General features: G+C 32.3%; 2 protein-coding genes across 6 annotated transcripts; one reads left to right on the top strand and one right to left on the bottom strand.

Annotated features, from left to right (window-relative positions):
- Positions 1 to 364: 364 nt before the first annotated feature.
- On the bottom strand, positions 365 to 23,985 carry LOC128157000 (lipase maturation factor 2-like). 2 transcript variants are annotated; one of them, XM_052819348.1, is made up of 16 exons: positions 23,830 to 23,985; positions 22,369 to 22,422; positions 21,771 to 21,973; positions 21,432 to 21,460; positions 21,082 to 21,275; positions 20,625 to 20,650; positions 20,144 to 20,296; positions 9,549 to 9,660; positions 9,238 to 9,378; positions 8,922 to 9,027; positions 8,452 to 8,548; positions 7,452 to 7,567; positions 5,158 to 5,282; positions 4,417 to 4,636; positions 3,511 to 3,622; positions 365 to 3,215 (listed from the first exon to the last, which is right to left on the bottom strand). In XM_052819348.1, the coding sequence occupies exons 1-16, from the start codon at positions 23,921 to 23,923 to the stop codon at positions 3,063 to 3,065; spliced, it is 1,935 nt and encodes a 644-aa protein (XP_052675308.1). In that variant the 5' UTR covers positions 23,924 to 23,985; the 3' UTR covers positions 365 to 3,062. The 2 variants fall into 2 exon arrangements, with proteins under 2 accessions (XP_052675308.1, XP_052675316.1); XM_052819356.1 differs by lacking the exon at positions 7,452 to 7,567 and adding an exon at positions 5,868 to 5,983.
- LOC128156962 (malignant fibrous histiocytoma-amplified sequence 1 homolog) lies at positions 7,489 to 18,624 on the top strand. 4 transcript variants are annotated; one of them, XM_052819324.1, is made up of 3 exons: positions 7,489 to 7,620; positions 14,677 to 15,034; positions 15,293 to 18,624. In XM_052819324.1, the coding sequence occupies exons 1-3, from the start codon at positions 7,585 to 7,587 to the stop codon at positions 18,286 to 18,288; spliced, it is 3,390 nt and encodes a 1,129-aa protein (XP_052675284.1). In that variant the 5' UTR covers positions 7,489 to 7,584; the 3' UTR covers positions 18,289 to 18,624. The 4 variants fall into 4 exon arrangements, with proteins under 4 accessions (XP_052675284.1, XP_052675291.1, XP_052675268.1 ...); XM_052819331.1 differs by lacking the exon at positions 7,489 to 7,620 and adding an exon at positions 11,067 to 11,339; XM_052819308.1 differs by lacking the exon at positions 7,489 to 7,620 and adding an exon at positions 11,860 to 12,181.
- Positions 23,986 to 23,991: the final 6 nt, after the last annotated feature.

Here is a 23,991-nt window from a genome sequence, read left to right as displayed (position 1 = left end):
TTTACCAACATTTTTGAAATAATTTGTTTCCTTGCTCAAATCTTTTAAAGATGAGTGCATAAATATTGTAGTGTAAACTCAGATTTGAGGCTGAAAATTCAGGTAGAAAAGTTGGTGACATCTGGCCCCCGGGCCATAAAAGTTAGACAAGCTCACTTTTGATCTTGGTCACAATTTTACCATATACTAGGTAAGGGAAAAGTGAGAGAGCAAAAGTGAGCTCATCCAACTTTAATGGCCCTGGGGCCAGAGCCTGTTTAATAAAAAGATGGTTTTAGTGGGGACAGCTACCAAAACTCTACCTCAAATGAAAGACATTATTAGATATGTGTTGCATGTTGTGGACCATGTGTTTTGTTCATGAGTACAAGTAGAGGTACATGTAGCTTGTCCTAATTCTTAATGAGATGGATTCATTTTATTAATACCTTGCTACTGTGTAGTAAGAAATTGTATTGTTATGATTTTTTGTTTGACCAGTTGTTGTGTCGTGAACAAACTATTATAGATCTACAAAATTGCATTGACAGGTGTTTAGGTACTAGTTATACATGTATAATCATGTTATATAAAAAGGTATTTTCAATGTACTTTATTACATGTATATATAAGATTTAATCTATTCAATCACAATTAATTGTTTGCTCAAAATGAATAATTAATGTGGTATTAAATTTTTCCTGTCAAAATCCTGAATTACTGTAAAGTTGAGATAAACACAAGTACATAGGCATATTAATAAATGGTACTTAACACCAGAAATAAAACTTGAATTTCATGTCTCTGTCGATTACACATTTTATCTTATTTTTTTATCTAGTCCATTAATAAGGTTGTGAATATTTTTATTAGTTGAATTGTCACTTGCAGCAAATAAGTATTAGTTTATTATCTGCTGAAAAACAAAACATTATTTTGTTCATTTTTTACAAATAAATAAAATGTTCATAATTTTATGCTTTTGTGTGTAGTGTTTGTTGCAATTATAACAAAAGGGCTTATTTTAAGAATATCTTTTTATGGCTTAAGGCATAGTCTTCTTGTTTTGGTTTGTCAACCCTGTAATTTATCTGTCAGTGATATCATGTTTCGACTTGTTCATCTTCTGTGCAATGCATATACTCAAACCCAAATTTTTAGGGTGTTGTAATTTATACAAAATGTAAATAAAAAAAGTCATCTCAATTATCTTGATGTTTTTATTTTGTTATCAATTAATTGCAAACCTGGATTTTTTCTAGGACAAAATTTTGTAATTGTGCATGTGGATAAACTTTAATTTAATGATGCATAGTCACTGGGAACTAATGCTAAACCCTCAGCATCTGGTTCAAATTTTTTGGAGCAATTTCCAAATGTAAGTTATTATTGGTAATTGGTTCTAACTAGAGAATTAAAATTAAAGATGAATGTCATGAAAACGAAAGCAATTTTTTTTTATTAATTCATGAATTATAAATGCAATTTGCATTAAATAGAAGTTATTTTATATAATATTTACCAATGATTATGTTTACAGTAAATAAAACAAAAGATGTCACATGATAACAGTTCATATATATTGTCACAATTTCTGTTGAACAATAAAACACAGACATGCATTAAATCATTCCTGTTACACATTCAATGAATACCGCACTCATGATACATGTATTAAATCTTAAACTATCTAAAGTTCACTATGCATAGGACAACATCAGTATAAATGTATTTATAAAAGTACTTGTGTGTGACAACTCTTCATCCATAGCTACCATTCAAAGTAATTCCCAATCCCCAGTAAGAGTTTATTTCTAAAATATTCCCAGCCTTACAAAGTTGACATTGAGATAAGACCTCAATGGGAGGACATAGTCCTGCTAGCTTTTTCATTTTGTTCATAACACAAGACAACACAAGTATGGTAGTTCTGTAGATTTCTAATTAAACAAGAATTCAATATAGCAAGGAGCACCTCTTGCAGAATTTAAATTTCTGACATATGTGATGTAAAAAATAATAATAAAATTCAGTGTTTGAAATTTTACATTGTTCACCATTCTATAAAAAAATGGCTTAAATGCAACATGAAGTGCTCGTATAAAACAAGGAATCTACATTAGACTTAACGAGGGGTGCAAACAATTGAATGAATAGAACACGACAGAAAAAAAGAAGCAAGTATTAAATATAATATGGCACATGAACAGAGAAGGTACATTTACATACAACAATGAGTTTGATAATAGAATAAAGTTAATTTAACTAATCAAACAAGACAATTCCAAATCAATCAAGCATACACTGGAAAAGTTGCACCAGGGGCTATATAAAGTAAGCCTATATATTCATTAAAGTAACTACCATATTGTAGAAAGGGAAGCCACAATACCAATAGTCTCTCAATTAACACTGCTAAATGTACACTGTATTACATGTACCTGTGAAGAATCTTTGTTTTTTTATTTCATATTTGCAAGCATTTTTTAACAGTTTCTCTAACGTTTGAATTTCTTAAATGACGAAATGAGTGGATACACCATTATAAATTTTGCAACATGTAACAAAAATCTCCTAAAACGAATTAACAGATTATGTTTATTATGATAATAATATCATACCAAGCACCATGAAAAAACATAATATACCCAGCTCTAACATACATATACATATATTAATATAAATTAGACTTATCCCCACACATCTACATTACATACCCATACAAATAGAAAACATTTAAATTAAAAAAACCCATCAAGAGTACCAGGTATATAAGCAATCAAGGTATCTAATAATAAGGTACAAGCACTTCAGAAGATATAAAATGGATTTCTAATTTTTACCTGCTCAGAGTAAAACATATTGAGGCAAGATTTGGTATTCCTCATGTACATTGCTTAGATCTATTTACTAAACATACACAGAATGTAAGGTCAGTTCTCTTACAGATTATTTCCTTATAGAATAATGCATCCTTAACAAATATTCTGCTAATACACATTCACTGCATGAAATCCAGTATCATTTATAAAATAAAAAGTGTGAGGGGAGATCCAGGATGAGATTTAAGATATGTTTTATCCTCACTTTAGGATAAGACTAAATACATTAGCCATCACAGCCGTTCCTGTGATCGTCATTACAAAAGAGAATCCCTCGGGTTGTCCAATCAGCTGTCGGATGTAATCAACACAAAACCCAACCCAGGTCAGCGTTCTCTTCTCTTTCTTTTCATTCTGAAAATTTTTTTAGACTTAATTTTATATTCACATGTATTATTGAAGTAAAGAATATTGTTTACAACTTTGAGTACAAATTATAATGCTTGTGAGGTTAAAACAATTTTTATGTCCTTAAGAATCAAAAGGACACACATAACCTGCAGACAGAGTATCAATTTTACAAAAATTTTGCAAGACATAAAAGATTAAAATCTGTTTATTCATTTTTTGTCTTCAGAAGTAAAACCATACACTGTCAGAAAATAATAAACTTGTGTTTTATAAAGTTATTCCAATCATTTGCACTAACCTTAACCAGTCCAGTTCTTTTTAGGTAATCTAACAGAGATGAGTTATCCTTTTCTAAGGCTGGGAAATATTCACTCTTTTCTTCTCGTACCCACCAGTTTTTCTTTGAGTACCTTTGAAAAGAGAGCAACAGTTTGTTTTAATCATAAAAAATATGCACATATTTGAACATTAAAAATTATTCAAAACTTATGATCATTTCCATGTCTGTATCATCTTTAAAAGGTGCGAGAGAAAGCATGTCTTGCTGTGAATTCATCACATATTAACTGTGCAACAGGAAGTACACGCGAACACTGATATCTCTAATAAAGTGGATATGTTAAAGTGATTTGTAAGTCCTCACCACTTATTTTTTTAAATTTTTTACTCTTGATATCTCAAATAGTCAGATATCTTGAAGTTTGTAAACAGTCCCATCTAGTTCAAGATAACGAAGTTTGACTATATAGTAATTTGAGGACCAGTTGTTGAATTTCTACCAAGCAAAAATTCTGAATAAGGAAGATCAAAAGTGTACTCCTTTCATATGTATAAAATACTAGTACATGAATTTTGCCAACAAGATAACTTGAATCAGCAATGCATTCCAATGAAAGAGAAATTCAATTTGGTTAATACAAACATGCAAGTACATGCATGATTATCATTGACTACTGTAAATTCCTTATATCATGCAAGTACTTAATTCCGCGATCCCCGTTTTAAATCAAATCGCAAGAATATAAAATCGTGAACGCTGAACATTTATCCATATTTATTATAGTTCCCAACTCTCAGAAAATAATGGAGAGGTTTTAAAATTGGCGAGGGGTGCTTCTCATGATTTTACTTGGATATAAATTCCTTGCATTTAATTAGGAATTTACAGTACAGTACTTCCAAGGATTTAAAGGACTACATGTACCATTTATCTTTCTTGGTTTGTCCTGTAAAGTGGTAGTGGTAGAGCTTGGCCCTGATGAACTTTGGCGGTTTGTTGGGGAATGGATTGTACTGGATCAGCTCCAGGACCTCTCGCTGTCCAGTCATCAGTCGGTAGATCAGGTGAACAAACCAGGTGTTGTGCTGGTAGCTGCCCAAAGCCGCAAACCACATCTGCCAGTCCAGGCGAGGCTGATGAGGAGCTGAAATCATAAATAGTTCTTCAAAAATATTTAGTAAAAAATTTAATCTTTAGCTCCTCAGGCTAAAAGTTATAAAGAACTTGATGTATAATGTGGCATGCATGTATTTTACTTTTATCACAAAATTTGGGAAGGGGAATAACTCTATTTTCAAATTGAAAAATTGAGCTATTGTTCTATTCAATATGACAATGAAATTTATCAATGCAGCAGGATTTGATCTGATGTCGCAGTGCCATAGAAACAAAATGTACAATACATTTTCTTCACATTGAATGACTGTAAATGAGGAAATTTCTGCATGTTGGTGATTTACCAATTAGAAAGTATTCTCTTGAACCTTCTATTATTTACATATCATTTCTTAGAAAAACATATAATTTGAGAATACAGGTTCAAGTATTGGAATCATGCACTGGTATATAACAATAGATGGAAATATCAATGTATACAATGTCAGATGACTGAATTTACCACTGCTAAATCTATTGCAGTAGATTAATGAGAAAACTCTTTCTTACCCACAATTGGTGGAACTCTAGAGATATTTCCAGGTTTATAGTAGAACTCATACTCCTTCCATCCCGAGTCTGGGCTGTTGCTGCCTTCTATGATGACCTCTGGACGACCTCCGACCCCAGTCATTCTTCAAAGGTTAAACAATTTATTAAGCATAAAAACACACACTGATTTGTAAAGCAAGTCTACACAGCCAATCTCTGGTTTGAAATAAAACTGGTTAGTTAATGGTATAATGATATATCAGTTATACAGGAGTAAAGAAGATAAATTAAGTTTACTTTACATATACCGTACATGAAAATACATAAATAAATCTCTTGAATATTTATGCGAGTCCATTATATTCAAATTCAATATTCTTATTACCTTAAAATACTAGCAAATGTATATGGAGTATTTACTAAAACATTAACTTTAATACAAGCTTTTATATACCCTGGAATGTTGTATATATCTGATCTAAGCAAAAGTTATCTTTATTTTGTTTATGAAAGACACAACACAGCATGCCTTCACAAAATGGTTCACAGTTTGTTTCTGGTTTTTAATATTAAAAAAGAAACCCAAAAAACATAATCATGAATGCAAAAAAACCCATATTTTTCCTTGTTTACATTGAAGAAAGATTTTCACAAGAATATCAAAAGTGGAATGTGTGCAAAATTTAGCAAGAAACACATGCAGGGAAATGACAATACTGAAGTCTTACACTCTAAACAGTCCGTAAGAACTGGTGAGTTGGAATGAATCTAATTTCTCATTCATTCTGAATAATGGTTTAGGAATTAATTTGGCAGAATCTTGATCAATCACAGTATAGGGAATCTGAAATGACATGGCAAAGGTCAAAGTTCAAAGGTTACATGCAGATTAGCATAGTGTTTTCTGCAAAGCAATTCACTGAAGAATGCATCCCACACTGATTGTCTCTATTCCCATGAAATCATTAAAGTTATTTGTTTTCTATCAGTTTATAAGCTGTAAAAATTTGTCTTTACAAGACATTATCTGCTGTACTGCATGTTTGATTTTTAATTAATTAGTATAATGGTGTTTCCGAAGTACCACATCTCCTGTTCAAAGGTTCTCTACCTGAGATTCTGAAAAGTCAAACCATTCTAAAATTCGTATCACAATTCAGACACCGCACTGTTATGTTTATATCAAACTTTTTTGACGATGTTTCTCTCTGGCTGATAACCACATTAATGTATTGCATACTGGATACTCTATTGACTTTCATAAATGCTACAAAAGTTTAAAACTCATTTTTGTTAAATAAATTTTGAGCAAGAGGCCCATAGGTTATATAGCTCACCTGAGCAATAATATGTCAAACTGACATAAGCAGCTGGCTTCAACCCAATTGCAAGCTTCTATTTCAGTCTTTGTCCAAAGCACGCCTAAGCTTGAAAAGTCTTCATACTAATCTGTGCCTGATAGTTTATTAAGTTCAAAAAATTTGCTCCAATTTACTTCGGAAGTGTTTTGTCAAATTATTGGACTTCATTTAAACAAACCGAAAAGCCCAACATACAAGCAAAATTTGACTGAAATTCGCTAAGTGGTCAATGTAAAGATGTAAAGATAATGCAATGTAAAAAGTTATGGCATAAAACAACATTGATGATTATACCGACCTACTTTTGATCAGATAAGCTCATTTAAGCCTTCAGCTCAATTGAGCTTAAATAATCTTTAAATGTATTTTTATCATAGATTCAGTAATTTATGACGATCAGACATTCATAAATTTACTCTGACACATTCTTTGAAATAAGATAAGGAAAGGAATCCTTTTGTTTTTTGGGTAATTGTTAAGTGAAAATGGTAATGAAGGAGTTATCTTTCAGGGGCAGGAACGCTATTGATAGGGAAAATACATTTTTCATGGGTTCTTTATTCCTAGGTAAATAGTTATCTGCTGATCACTGAAAATGTTCCGATATGTGAAATCCCTTGCAGATTACACGATATAAAGCTCAGCATGTCAATATTTCAATACCAGATTTTGTTACCTTTTGAGTTGAAACTATTGATCTCAAAATCAATTCATCTCCCTCAATTATCTTAGTTTTTTCATGCAGGAAATTGCAGAAAAAAAAGTTTATTTGAAAAGATTATAGATTTCCTATTCTAGATAAACTGCTGATTTAAAAGACTTTACACAAAGCATCCTTTCTTTAGGAATATTTATAAAGAACCAAGGTAGAGAGACAGTTGTTCTCAACCAGTGTGGGATTTACATTTCTTCAGAGAACTGCTCAGGAAAACACACATGTGTTATAGTTACCTTCTAAACAAGCCATAGGAATTTGTCAAATGGTAGTCTTTAAGGTAACTCCTATATCTATGTAAATCGGGGGAAACATATTGCTGGGTGTTTTTCTCTATAACAGTGAGTGGTACCTAAAATTCAACCAGTCATGGATCAGACTGACATCAGCTCCTTGGACAGTCAGGTACATTATCTTATCCATTAATTTATGCATATATGACATACATATACCGTATATCCGGTTATTTTCGCAATGATCTAACTTTTGCTTTTTTCGTGATCTCTTTCAAATCGCAAAAATATTGAATACACAGAAATTACATCCTGAATTATTTTCTATAGGAAACTTTTAAAATCGCATTAAATGACTGATGCAAATTACAAATGCTAAAAAACCCGAATATACAGTACATTACTCATAGTATGTCTACATGTATACCACAGTAAATGATTTCATACTTTCCATCCTATTTTCATTTTGAAATATCCTTAAATTGATGAAGTGAAAAGACAAGTGTATAGTTGTATCTAGCAAAATAACTAAAAATTTAACAATTTTTTCAAAAATAAAGAAAAAAGCATTGAAATATCAACACATGCATGATTCCACATGTGGTAAGGGTGTTTCTCCAGACTTCATGTACTTTAAAAAAATGAACTTTATTTATTTTACAACGATTGATAAGCAAGTTCTACAACTTATATTAATATCTCTCGTTGACACGGATGTAATTTAAACTTAGTACATGTATTGAACTACATGTACTTTTGTAATAACAGAAAGAAAAGGACCAGTAAATCAAACACAGGAAAAGAGCAATTGAAGTTTTAAGAACTTATGCCCAATCCATTTGTTCACACCAGCAAACAATAAAATATGTTCAAATCATCAAACACTGAATACATGTAGTTTTATAATCAAATCTTTTTTTTATAGATCCCGAAATATTTCTTGACTTTTTTGGTTTAATTTGTATAATGAAATGTGATAATTTGTGGGTTTTTTTTTTTTTACCAAACTGATTGAAAACATGGCTACAGCCAACACCCCCATCACTGCACATTGCATAAGACTCCAAAGTTTCCATATTCCTTTCTCTTCCGCAAGGCACCTACAATATTAATAAATAACAATATGTACTCAGAAAAAAATTCCATCCTTGTCTATTTTTGTCCCCATTGTAAGTGGACAAATTCAAATTTTCAAACTTTTTAAATTATCTTACTTTTAACGAAATTGTGAAACAGTGAACATGAAAGCAATCGGACAATTGCTGGTATACCAGCTTTAGCAGTTAATAAACTACATTTTTATTTTATATATTGATTCATATCCAATATTCAAACTATCGATTTGGTAGGAATTTTGATTTTCATGTTCTGCACAATGAAAGTAAGCTTTTTAAAAAAATATTGACCAGGAGTGGAGATTTTTAAAATTATCTTATTTGAACAGCAAGAATCGATTGCATAATTTCATACAACCTGAAAAGTGAGCTTAGTATGATATATCCCAAAGAAACAGCTCCCAAAATAATAGTTGCTGGGACGACTTTTTCTAACCACGAGGAAAACTCTTCTTTAGAGAAAGCTGTAAAAAATATTTTTTGATGTATTCTCATTTTTACAAAAAAAATATTCCAGAACGAACCAAAATCTTTGAAAATATACATACAAATAAAAATCATTCTATTATCCATAATCCAATGAGCAGGATTACCCTCTCTCAATTTCTTTAAGATTATCATTTCTTTTAACAAACGAGCAATGGCATCTAATGCTGAATGTTTTTTTATCTTACCTATTTTGGACTTGATTTCAAAGTAAGGGCTATAGGAAACTTGTAAAGAAAACTGCATCACTGTCTGATACATTAGGTACCCATATACCACCAACAAAAATAACTTGTTGAACAAATTCTGTATTGTTGATGGTTTCTCCACTAAAAAAAAATATTTTATGTTATTCAAAATCGTGGTGGGAAGGGAGGAAAGGAAAAAAAAGAGCATAATCAACAGATCATCTGCATATCATAATAAAAAATTTGAATACGTCATTCCTGTTTATGGAATACTGGAGAGGTTAGGAAAGCATATTTCCAATAAGATCTACCTTTGTGTCTTTTGAAAAAATCATCCTCGACTAATGAAATACAGAGTGCTATGGTCAGGAGGTTAAAGAAATTATAATTCCCTGTGATGATGATCAACATCTGTAAAAGGATCTGGAAAAGAATATTTATTCATCATTGTAAACTATATAGTAATAGATATATTACACTTACATGTATCTGGGAATAATACAAAGATTCCCCAGCTAAATGAGAATGAGTGCATGCTTAAAGCAAATTCAAAATTGGAATTTTATTATAAGAAAGTAAATTTACAAATTATTTTTAACCACTTTTTTTTTGTATTGAAAACAATCTAATTAAAATGTTAACTTCCATCCGCTTCCCATCTCCGATATGTCGCTTACATGCGACATTTCAAAAACCAGGGAGCGGATGGAAGTTAACATTTTAATTAGATTGGTATTTAGGAATAAACTGATTTAACACTGAAAACCACATCTATTTATAAACAATTGATCCAATGGCTTTAAATTCTATCATTCAAAACTTCTATGTGTTTTATATTATATACTGTAATTGAAATTTGTTGCAAATAAAAGTTAAACTGAGGCACACTGGTAAGCCAAGGGCGGTACTAGGGTGTTAGCAAAGGGAGATGACTGAGGTATTTATTGGTCAGACCAGCAGACTGGAATAACTTAATATTGACACCCAGTTCTCAGACATATTTAAATAGATCAATGGACTGATAGGGCATTGGGAGTTTGGAACTTTAAAGAGGTTCCACACAGGAGAATTGATAGTGTAGATTTATTACTATTTAAAATGAGATTTAGAAGGAGAGTAAATATTGTACAACTTAAATGTATATTTATTGGTTTTAATTACACTAATATGCTTAAATTTAGAGAATCTTAACCTAATATTAATGTACGGTAAATATTCATTTAGGACGTCACTAAAGTAGTTTAAAATACCAATCAAATAATTAATGTAATTGAAATTAAATGTACTTTAATATACATGTTGAACATTTTAAAATTCTAATACTATGAAAAATGGAGTAATATAAAGACATTAACTGTAATGCATGTAAAACATGTTTACCATGGAAACATTAGATTTTGTGGTGGCTCAATTGTAGAATTTCGTGGGTACCTCTCAACCATGAATTAATTACATCATCCACAATTAATAAATTAGGGTTATAGAGTCAGTAGGTATAAGAAAATACACAAAATTACGTCCCCACCAACATAAAATTTCAGCAATCCTAAAAAATTGGCCCCCACAAATTTTCATGATATTCCTAAGTAAATTCCTTAATCATAATTCACAATGATTTAACTTTTAAATAGATTTAAGAATAACAATAAAAGCTTGAAAAATTTAATCTTTCAAAACATTTCATTTATCATTATTTTCAATTCATTATTTTCAATTCATCTAGTCAGTTCTGGTAATTTGTTCTGCATTTCTGATTTTGCATTTTCAAACAAGCTAAGAATTCTCTTTCTTAAATACACATTTTACCGACTTAACAATGCATTTAAATGTCCCTTGAATAAAAGTGAAGCCATGTATCTTAAACATTTGATATATATATTTTCAACAGCAATTTTTTTAATGACTGGTGATAAATTTTACGATTACCATGGCTGAATAACAAATAATGTTGACTTAGTGAGTGTCAAGTGATAGAGGGTGAAATAGTCAAGGATTTTAAGCTTTGATTCTCATCTGCTAAAACATGTTAGCAGACGAGTGCCTTTTTAACATACATATAAGATGCAAGAATTCTATGTTGACTAGATTTTCATAATTTTAAGGTGAGTTTTATTTCAACTTTCTGTCTTGTTTTGCCCAAAACTTTTACATGCATACTCGGTAATTTATTTTGCATATGAAAATTTATGGAGTCATATCTTCTATCCATTTATGGGCATACAATGCTTCTGGTCAATTAAAAGTTGATCACATTTCAACTGCCTAAGAATCAGTTACTGGTAGGTGTTATCAAAGTATTTTAAGGAAAGGTTGAAAAACTTTGGAAAAACAAAAATGAAATCAAATCCTTCTGATTAATTAATTAAACCCAAGATAAGTCTGATTAAGTAAAGGTGTGCATGTGTACTCATAATAATAAAATGTCCTTTTTTTTAATCCAGAGCTGTTCACAGGTCATAAGCAATTTATTGTGTATCACTAACCACATTAAATTCATTGTGAAAGGATTAAACTTGGCTCAGACTTTTCATAGTAAAGAAGGGGAGGTCATTATTGAATTAAAGCTGCTAACAAGTGCAATTACTTTTGATTTCAAACAAAATATTAAGATATACAGTTGCCCCAAGACTTCAAAAAGTGTTTCTGGCCAAATCAGGCTTTTCAATTTTAATACACAATTTAAAACACCCATGTAAAATTCAGTTTGACCACGAGGGATAATTAAGTGCATAAAACATGTTATAATTGACGGAATTTGGCTGCATTACTTAGTAACAAGTATTGACTCTACGTTATGTAGCTCATATCTCTCTAAAGGACAAGAGATTATTGGGACTATTGTCTCTGCTTCAATATGCGACGTGAAAGCAGAGAGAGTATTCAGACAACTAAAAACGGATCTATTGTGACTTGTCAGCTAATGACTACCGGTAGTACTCAAAAGGTAGGTATGGACTAGGTTTATGCCATCAATGTACTTTGTACTTTATAATCTAATGCTGCACCACATTGTTAGTATAAAGAATTCATCTGAAAGTCTAAATACAAACCAGTCTCTATAGATAATTCTGAAACATATATTTAAATTGGTAATGATATACCGTAATTTTTGCTTTATCTAAAATACTCTGTGATATAAAATAATAATTAAAAAATCACCTTTAACACACTAGGATTCAATTTAATTTTTCCTTCTTATTATTAATCAAATATATTATAATTCTTTTGTAGATGTCAATTATTCTATGCTGCTTAATCTTTAAATGAAACTATTTCAACACTGAAAAATTTAAATTAATTCAATTTATTCACAAAAGGTTTTAAATCACCCCTTGCTGAGCCCCTCAGTTATAATCTTTTAGTTTACATAGTAGAGCTCCAAGGTTACGATCTTACAAGCAACGACTGCTCGAAAAAAATGAATAGATTTTACTTAGAGAAATTTTAATGAGTGAATTTTAATGCGTTATCAAATTGATAATGAATGGAGAGAAAGTTCAAAGGAAAGATGGACATTATTTAGCAGTGGCATGTTTAATTCTTTTGGCTTGAGTGGGACTTTTAAATCTTTAATTAACAGAGGATTAATGCAAGATTTAACGACTGATTAGTTTTTTTACTTCTGGAGTTTGTGACAGACTGCCTGAAGCAGTCCTATATTCCTCTTCGAACTTGTCATTACTAAAAGGAATAGCTCTTTCATGGATTCATATGTTCATTGAAATATCAGATTGAAAATCTTCAAAGACATGGCCTGTTCAAAGTAAAATAAATATTGATACTAAGTTTAAAAAAATGAAGGATAAAGAAAAAGGAGCAGGCATGCTTAAAAAGGCTAGATTTGAAAGGAACCCTGAGCACAAGGTAATGAGTGACTGAGAAATTTTATCTTTTTGATATCAAAAATATTTTTAATAGCCTTCTTATTCTCTTGAATTAAACGTTTTATGTTGGTTGTTTGATGCTTTTGTCTGTTGATGAATTATCTATCAGTTTGTTGACTTGACAGCATTCTTCTCTGTCTCTCTGAATTATAACTTAGTTTAACAATAGATTATAGATTTATCATTATTTTAGCCCTTCCAAAACTGCAGCTAAATGGACCTTTTCTTCTTGGTATTTGTGTGACGTGTTTAGGCTTTAGCTGCTAGTTATGGGATTTTTTGAGATGGATCTATTGATTGAGAGCCATATAAACCTGTGTTACCTATTCACTCAATACCAGGCTTAGGCATTCACTTCAAAATGTTAACAATGTTGTCCATTGGAAACCAAGGAATTTGTTTGGAGTTCCTGACACCTAGAATTCGCTAGATCCTTTTTTAAATTGACAAATGCATTTATGTACTTGAGCTAAGGCTGAAATAGATTCCAATAGAGATTTGGAAAGTTTTATAGGCACTAATGTAAATGGCCAAAGTTATCAGTATTTCAGGGGATAATCTGAAAATCATGAATCCCACAGTTTGTGTGCACTTGTGCTTTCCACCATGTTGAAACTTGTTATGTAAAATTGTGAGTCATGTATTTCAATGTTACACTTTAAAGTAATTGTGCAGCATTATCATATGACAGTGTTTAATTGATATATTACCCTTAGCTAGTTTTTAAAAACAACAACAAAACAAAACAAAGTATCCACCTGTTTAAAAACATTTCTGCTTCATTGCCTGCCAACTGCAAAAATTATTAAAGTGAATCAATATAGTGTTAAGTAGATATAAAAAACTGTTGTATAATTTCTATTGAATTTATTCCACTTTACTCCACATGCAACAGAAAAACTGCGTTATAATCTTCTTATCTTTCAAATCTACATAGGTAAAAATGTCTGCAAGTATGACAGGATTATCTAGATTATTAATCTATAATGTCTTTGAAACCTGAGGGGGAGATACCTTTATCCAATTAGGAATACAGGATTATTGGATCAGAATTTAAGAACCATGCTTATATTTGCTTGTGTACCCATGAAAACTTACAGCACACACATACTACTTGGGCACTTTAATCTTGTCACATATTTGATACCTATCCATGATTTGTATTTGATATTTGTATAATAGAATTGCATTCCAACAGACATATATCAGATTTAAGATTGCAAAATCTGATAATATTTATCAATCTAACAAGAACTTTAATGTTTAATTGCAGAATCATTCACATTCAGTCCAACAAAATTCTGTCTTGATTATCTAAATACATGTACTGGTAATGTGAATTTTTGTTTTGTGGTTTGCCATTTATGCCAACATTGCTTAGAACGCTACTATCACATTCATTCAAGTAAACAACAATTCAGTAACGAAAAACAAAGCAAATAAAATGTTCAGAACTACAAGCACTTTAGCCATATCTGGACTTTTTTGTTTCTATTTCTATCTACTTCCTATTTCAAAAGTTATATAAACACATTAAAATCTTTCTTTTCTCCAGGGATCCAAAAGCCCTAGCCCTACCCGAGCTTCAAGCAAAAGCCCGAAGCGGGCAGGCTCTGGGAAAATGTCAGACTCTCGCCCACAGTCTGCAAAATCCAAGTCACCCTCCCCATCCAGAAAAAGCTCAGCAAAATCTAGATCAAGCTCTGGAAAGAGAGGATCAAGCGGTCATGAAAGGAAGAAAAGCAAGAGCCCCTCCCCAAGCCGCAAAGGAACCACCTCAGCTTCTTCCAGGGGCCGCTCAGCGGGGAAGAAGAAAGTGAGAGTCAAGTCCCCTTCAAGGACCCAGTCTGGACTCAAAATCAGGGACCTCTCTGATCAGGGCCTTACTGCTGTCCCACCAAATCTCTTAGTTGGTAAGATCACATTTGCTAGTTCAAAGTTGTCTTATTAACATAGATGTATTTTCATTTAGAATATTTTAGAATAATACAAAAAAATAAAAAACCTGAAAAAAATTCATTATCAACAGCACTAATTACCGTACTTCAGTCTGGTCAAAACAGATCATGGTATTTTTGTGGCTCTAAAGAACAAGCTTTCATATGAGAAACCACTTACAATTTATCATACACATTATAACATATTTTACATTATGCTGTTATCAATTTCAGAAAAGGACCTTGGAATAGTGAATCTCTCTGGTAACAATCTGAAAAACCTACCCCCGGAGATTACGAGATGGGACAAGCTTGAGAAGCTTGACCTCAGCAAGAATTATGGACTACGCAGAACCAAAGCTAATGACAATACAAGCCTGCCTCAGGAAATTCTGACTCTCGTCAACCTTCGAGAACTCATCATATCTGAGTGCAACTTACAGCGGCTTCCACCAATCATCTGGCAGATGACAAATCTCCAGGTTTTGGATGTTAGTCGCAACAAGATCAACATACTTGTGCCAGAGGTGGGCAACTTGAGTAACCTGAAGAAAATCAATTTAAAGCACACGAACATCACATCCCTACCACCAGAAATTGTGTATTGTCAGGACTTGGAGGAAATACTACTGTGGGGAAACAAGATTACCACTCTACCTGAAACTCTGCCTGAATTATTGAAACTGAAAACATTGGGTTTAAACTACCGTGATTTCTGTGGTCAAATGGATGCCATGAGAGAAAAATTTCTGAACACTGGTCAAGTGAAATCTGACTACATTCCCCAAATTGTGTTTGACCTCCCTGCATTAGAATCACTGGATTTGGAAGGCACAAAGATTAACAACATGCCTGAAACAACAAACCATGGCTTAAGAGAACTCAATCTTAGCAGAAATTTTCTCAGTGCTCTTCCTAGAAGTGTGTACAATCTGAACCATCTGACTTTGTTGAATTTATCTGACAACCAGTTCAGCACTCTACCAGACGAACTGGGGAATTTGAGAAGCTTGACCAAGCTTCGTCTTGCAAACAACCAAATCCATTTTCTACCCCTGACCATTGGAAACCTGAAAAATCTCAAAGAATTGGATGTGTCTTTTAACAAATTGAAAAGGCTTCCTATCAATATCAAAGGTCTAAGGAATCTGAAATGTCTTCATGCTGAAAAGAATGATCTTACTGCAGTGCCTGATGAAATATGTGAACTGGTGGAACTAGAAACTCTTAATTTGACTGAAAATAACATCCACACATTACCGATGAGGCTTCACCGTTTGACAAAGCTAAAAGATGCCCATGTCTATGACAGGTACAATAAACATGGATTGTGGCTGTATAAAAATCCTCTCACAACTCCACCCATGGAAATCTGGAGGACTGACAAAACTGAAAAGATTTTTGACTTCCTCAAAAAGCTGGCAATCATTAAAACTGAAAACCTTCAGAGACAAAAGATGCTAGTTATGGGAGAATCTCAGTGTGGAAAATCCACATTGATAATGGGATTAGTTCATGGAATATCTTTATCTGCTGCAGAAGAAGAGGACAAAGGCAGAAGATCCAAGCAGGAAGAAGCAGATGATAACAAAAAGAAAAACCTAGACAGCAACTCAGAGAACAATCTTCCTGAAATTGAAGAAAAACATTCAGAAGTCATGCCTCTAACAAGCAAAACAGAATTCATTGAACAAACAATATGGAAGACAGAAAATATGGTGGAGTTTGTAATAAATGACTTTGGTGGAGATGATGCATACAGAATAAGTTATCCCCTTTTTCTGGATGCCAATGCTCTAGTTCTTCTAGTGTACGATCATAGTCAGTATTCAAAGGAAACCCATCAAACCTCCATAGGCCAATGGCTGGACCTCCTTAGTCGGTATACACCTGGTGTTGCCATTAAACTGGTGGGCACCAAAACAGACTTGTCTGAAGACTTCTTTGAAGTGGAAGAAACTGCAGACCTTGTTCAAGAACTAGTCAAAGACCACCTAGAAAATCACCTTGGTAAATTAAAAATGCAACTAGGGCAAGTTGAAAAGGACTTGAAAGAAACAAAAGTAGATCCCAATCAGGACTACATTTCACATCTGGAGGGTCAAAAAAAGAAACTAGAATATCTCATTTCTAAACCAGTAAAAATCATACCAGAAGTTGCCACTGTGTCCTCTCAAGAAGGTTTACCTGGAGTGAGTAGTCTTGTGAACAGTATTGAACTTCTAGCAATTGACACAGAGCTATTCCCACATGGCCAAAGATGTATTCCAGAGCTGTGGAACAAACTTCGTGCCAGACTGAAGAGAAGAAGTGGATATTATCTCAGCTGGGAAGTGGTGGAAAAAGTTGCCAGTAATTGTCATGTCAAAGAGGATGCTATTGAAAATGCTCTGCAGTATCTTCATGACATTGGAGAAGTGATGTGGTTCAAAAACAATCCTGGACTTTCAAAAATTCTGTTCCACAAACCTCGCTTATTGGTGGACTTAATCACCTCCCTGTATCACCACAACTTCAATGAATTCTTCAATTATGATGAAAACAAAGTATTCATGAGTTTGGGTAAATTCAACAAAGACACTTTCAATGAGGCTGTGGAAATCTTTGTTAAATATGGACAAATTTCTCGGCCACTCTTGAGCTGCTTGTGGTTTACTCATCGTCTGACAGATATGAAGTTCACAGAGCTCTTAGAACTCATGCCTTATCTAGATATTTGTTACACCATCCCCCAGCCTGAGGTTCCCATTGGAAACAACATCACTCTCCCTCTGATGGTGCTTCCTTGGTACAACAAAGAAACAGCAGAAAATGATGTGGTTGAAGACTTTGAAAAAAGTCCGCCAGAAACCATGAATCCAGTCACCATAGAGTACTTGTTTCCCCTCTGTCTACCAAAAGGTGTGTTTGAGAGGATTTCTGCTTGTCTGCAAGATCATGTTCTTACAAGAATTGATTGGAAAAATGCAGTATATGCTACTTTGGACGATGCCAGCTTTCTGCTTCTTTCCTCTACAAGTGAACAGGGCAACTCCTTTGACTGTATAAAACTTATGTTTAAAGGCCAGTCCAATGACCTTCCTACGTCAAGTATAAAAATCGTCTCACAGGTCATTGCCAATACGCTCCACAAAGTTGAAGGGCTAGTGTGGAAAATCAAAGCACCCCAAGATGCATGGTCAAATCATGCAATTCAATTTCAAAGAAGAAACATCCCAACAGAAGAATAAAAGAAGTCTTTCATTATAATTTATTTATTTATTTTTGACGAACTTTGTATGATAAAGTGTTGAGAAGATTTCAAAGAGAGAGAGAGAGAGAGAGAGAGAGAGAATTTTTAAATCTTATGCTCATGATTGTTCTTTCATGTACCCAGTAGCTCATGAACCTTAATGGGCCAATGTGTCTTACACAGACTATAATTAAATGAAATTTCTCTTATTTACAAAACATTGATGTTCAGCTGTGATAGTTGTTCAGTGATTGTGCTATGTAGTACATTGTTTTTTAAGAGAATAGGTCTGTTATTGTAATTATAATTTTCAATAAAATTAAAGTAAATCATATTAATTTCTTCACTTCTATTACTAATAAAAAGCTTCTTTTGGAAGTTACCGTACAGTTTACATAAATAAATATACATGCATCTTCAATGAACATTTAATTTCGTGGATTAACTTAACAGCGAAATCCACGAAAATTGGTATTTAACGAACATTGGTGAAACCACAGTAGACTTAACAGAGAGTTACTTTGATTAAGGAGTCAATGCAAATTGATTTAAGAGCATTTTAATGTATTTCTGATTTTCTAACATCAAATCTCAATAAAAGTATTGGAACAGAGGATATGTGGTAAATATCTTATACTGCGGAAATAATTTGAAGATATGCAGTACCGTTAAATTTACTATGGAGATATCAACAGATTAAAACATTCATAAACGATGCATTTATTATTATAAAATATTTATGCATTAGAAGATTTTATTATAATGGAAGTTTAATATTTATATATTGAAGCAGCAGAGTAAATGCCACTTTGTATGTCACTTACTCTAGTCCCCTGTATTAACTGTCACATGATATGTGCTGATAGTTCTCCCGAATGGAGATCTTAAAAAAAATTTCATGTGCATCCTGATCAGTCGTTGTTTACCTCTATATTTAATGATGTTGGACTTATCTGACTACCAAATTGCATGCAGAGTAATTTTTAATGTAGTTTAATATGTTCACACAGATAACAATCGTGGTTTACTTTATTTCCGAGCATATTAGATGACTTGTTGTTTTGTGTGATGTCATAGCTAACATTTCCCATACGTAAATTGGTGCAACCACAAAGTAGACCTTAACAGTGCTGCGTATTACACTGTGATGGATTTTATTTTTTACTCTCGGGGATTTATCAAGGCTGTTTTTATAGTGGTAAAAATAACTTTTCCCCTAAAAGGTAAAAACATCAAAAATACTAAAACACAACATTTAAATTATATTTCAGGGAATTTTGTTTTCGGTGTCATCTAAAGATAAACATTTTTTTGGCCATAAAGGTCTACAGGCTACAAATGACCACCAAAAGCTCTCAGAATTAGACAATATGCTTAGTAAATGTGTCCCTTTTAATGCTATCAAGGCACTATTACTATTTAGAAGAAAACAGGGTTAAAACTTTGTCTTGTGATAAAAAAGATCTCACATCATTTGGATTGGGTAATGATTTTATCTAGCTTAAATACTATAAAATGGTCTATAATTTCCACAATTAAAACTTCCTAAAATGCATTTTCATGCTTTATGAAATAAAGACTTTTGATTCACACCCAGTTATATGTTTATGCAAACTGTTTTGCCACAAATACTGAATCAATATGGATCATCAATCATATTCCATTACAATACATCAAAGAGTACTATTAACACTAGATTCACCCCGAATCATTCAGTTTACTGGTTATACATAACAGATAAATAAATATGTCAAACAAATGGTCTCACTAATACATGTATTATTGCCTAAAATTTTCAATAAACATGTTTCACTGTAAGAGTCTTTGTTTGGTATCTTAATTATGATACTTACTTGTGAGTAAAATGCAAACATCCTCATGGATTTCACAGGGGAAAAGAACAAAAGGGGTATGGGGATCTCAATCAAGTAGGTTGCTACACAGCTGAGTTTCAGGAACCACTGAGGAAGGTGATGAAAAAACCACGCCAGAGCTGTTGGTATACACTGAAATACAGGAACAAATGTGTGGAGTGTACATTAATGTAATAATAGCAGTATGAAAAGCATCTAAAGGGGAATAATAACTTTATATGCAACTTTTGAGTGTTATAAAAAAATGTAAAAAAAACTTATAAATGAAAATTAATGACACTACATAGACAGTGGTTTTATCATACAATTTGAATTTTTCGTAACATTGATATTGTTTTATAGAAGATAAACCATGAATATACAAGTAAGAAAAGATAAAACCTCTACATTAACATTGACTCAAACAATATTTAGATTTATATACATGTATACAAGTGATTCTTGACTTAGTTCTTCATACCTGAGATTCGAAATGGACTGTGAGTGCTAAAAAAAGACAAGAAATCTCAAATAAAAAAATTCATTCAAATACAATAAAACCCCCAAAACAATGACTTTGAAATCAACACTGTAACCTTGTATATGCATCAATTTTTTTTTAAATTTGCCTATAGCAAATTGAAAACTGATCAGCCAAAAGTAATTTCCACAAATAAGTAGACAATTACCATTTACATGTACATGTTACCGCAGTGTTAAATGTTCAGGAGCAGTGGTTGTTTGTCTATATTCATCACAAGAAATAATAACTCACAAAATATTATTGACAACAGTTCAGTCAATTAGTAAATATGTATTTGAATCAGATATCAGTGATACTCTACCATTTATATGTATTAATTAATTTAGGAACATATCACAACAAAATACATGTAGTACTAAATCAAACAAAAAAATCTGTTGAAAATATACGGTACCAGTAAGTCCCCACCAAGTTGGACAACCACTGGTCAATTTCACAACTCCAGAGGCAAACATGAGCCTAAATAGGAGCCACCTAACAAGCCAAAGGGATATCCTGTCATGGTGGTGGTGTCTTGATGAGAAAAACTGCAGGTTTAATGGAGCCACCAGAATTGTGAGAAAGCCAGTTTCCAATAGAAGGATGTCCCTGAAAATACAATGTCAAGGTTTAGCCTATCATTGATAGAAAAACATTTTATTGAATTTTTAATAATAAATATATTTTGAATATACTCTGGAAGGCATAAGAGGAAATTTTGCTTGAAATTTATCAAATTAAAATGACTGTTAACTGTTACCTTACCATTGAAACCACAAGAAAGTTTGACCAACCTGGAAAATAATTACAGAGATTTAAGAAGATGTATGTGATCCTTTAATTCTTTAGAATGAATGCTATGATTCTTTGATAATATATTTACAAGTTTTGTTTGTCTTCAAATCAACATATATCTTACAACATGACACCCCCCCCCCCCCCATAACAGCATTTATATTTTTCAAAAATATTTTTAGATTAATTTTTTTTTCTATGCTTACTTTACACTATGAATGGAAATTAAAAAGTATTAAATATTTAAAACAATGTGCAACCCTCTACAATTTTTTTATGGTTATCATGGTATGGTAGCATTGTATGTACTTGGTAGAGTGACAGGTACATCATCCACAGCAGTGTGAAGGAGACCATGTCCCTAGCACTGTAGAACACCACACAACAGAACGAGATCAAAATTCCCAGAATGCACAGCAGATCCATCCCTGTCTCTGTACTAAGCCCCAGTTTTGGCATCAATCTCAGTAAAGTCGGTTGGCCTTCAAGTAACTCCTCCCATGATGTGATTTCTGGAGCATTAACATTACTATTGATTATGACTTCATTAATTTTTCCCCCCTAAAATATACATTTATACTATACCGGTAATTCTTGATGAATAAAACAAAACACATTCAGTACTCATTTGAAAAATTTATGAACAGAGATAACTGAGCAAAACTTGTTTGGTATAAATATTGATAAAGCAAAATCATGGGTGTTGAAATCTTAAAAGGTACCCAGGAAAGTATGGTTATAACAAGTTTGGATAATTAATAATAAAATTATAGAAATGGTGAATCAGTAACGGTGAAAAATATTAAATTAGCATCTTTCGTAATGAATTTAAAAGTAAACAGTTTAAAAAGAAAACAAGATCATGTTTGGTTATTGGAAAATTATTTATCACTTGAACAAAATTTACCTTTTGATCCAATTGCCAGATTTGCTGGCATAATGCCATTGTCTCCAAACAAACCTACAAGATATAATAATGAAAACAGATGAAATTTTGATTCAACATAATTCTTTGGCTAGTGCTCGACTGCTAGTGGATAGATTATAGAGAATCACCGGGGATCATCACTCTTAGCTAGTGAAGATGAAATATCTTGGATAAAATTTAAACATAGGTAATCACAGATTACAAAGCTCACTGAGACGAGGCATCCCTTAATGAGGCATCACCTTTATGTGACAACCTCTATCTTACTATATGGAAATCATAGTTAATGATCTTGCCAATGGATATTCATGGATACTGTTTTAACACAATATCATATATCATATGTTAAAAAATAGTTCGATAATCATTTGTTCATTTCATATGGGATTGTAAGATACTTTGTTTATCAGTACAATAATATAAAATATGATAATGCATCCTATTATATTAAACAATATATATCATATGATATTTTAACACATGATATGACATTGTATCAAGATATGATATTGTATCATATAATATGATACGGTATTGAATCATATTATACATTATAAATAATTGTTTTTTATCATATATTTCATAATCATAATATATGATTCTAAAGAGCATTATATAACACAATATCATATCACATAATACATCACATTGTAACATATATCCCTGGTTTCCTTGGCGCTAAGCGGATGAGAGTCTTTGACTCCCCCTGGATGGGACACCAGTCCAATGCAGGGTAACCCCCAGTGAAAGACGGTACCCAATTTCAGCTGGGTGGACTGAGACAATGTAGATAAAGTGCCTTGTCTAAGTGCACAACACACAACATCCAGTGACTACAGCGGGCCCAATAGATTGTCAGCAAGGTTTTCAAGTAAATAATGCCTATATGTGTGGATAGAACTAGCCATCAGGAGGGGTCTGATACAATGGTGAATATACAGTGACCAACTTTTTACTGCTTTTTACATGTATTTCAAAGGAAAAAAACAACATTTTGAAATGAAATATAATCGTTCGCCTCTATATTTTTGATGTTGCACCAAAATTTTCAAATTTCAGTTTTTTTATTTTAAGATAAATAAATCGTCAGCTCGCCCCAATATATTTTTGCCTAGAATTCGAAGACCAAGAAATCAAATTAATGTGGCCTAATGTGTCAATAATTTGGTAAATTCTACACATATCCAAGGAAAATGTTATGTTAATTACAGACTTGCTAGTTTTTGTTAGCTATGCATTTAATTTTTGCAAAGCAGTTACAGTCTATAACATGTTGATTAGTTTGTCTTATTTCACTTGACTCTTAATGCATTTGAACTTAAACTAAATATGTATAAAGTATACTAGAAAAAGGGGGGGTTTATTGATCATAAAAAATGAATGACATTTCTATTCTTTTTTATAACAAATGATGGCAACAACCGGTAGAATAACCTTTACCTGGTAGTTGCACATAAAGGGATGAAAATGCAATCAAGTAAATAACCGATATGCACCACAGGAAAAAATCTCGTGTTTCTTTAATGCTTGTCATTTTCTTTGGGTGAGGAAGCAGGTGCCCTGGAACACATCACCGGATGTGACTCCGAGTAAAAATAGTTA

Source organism: Crassostrea angulata, chromosome 1 (assembly GCF_025612915.1).
Source record: "Crassostrea angulata isolate pt1a10 chromosome 1, ASM2561291v2, whole genome shotgun sequence".
Taxonomy (NCBI): Eukaryota; Metazoa; Mollusca; class Bivalvia; order Ostreida; family Ostreidae; genus Magallana; species Magallana angulata.
Note: the sequence above shows the minus strand (reverse complement) of the source record. Positions and strands in the feature narration are given on the sequence as shown.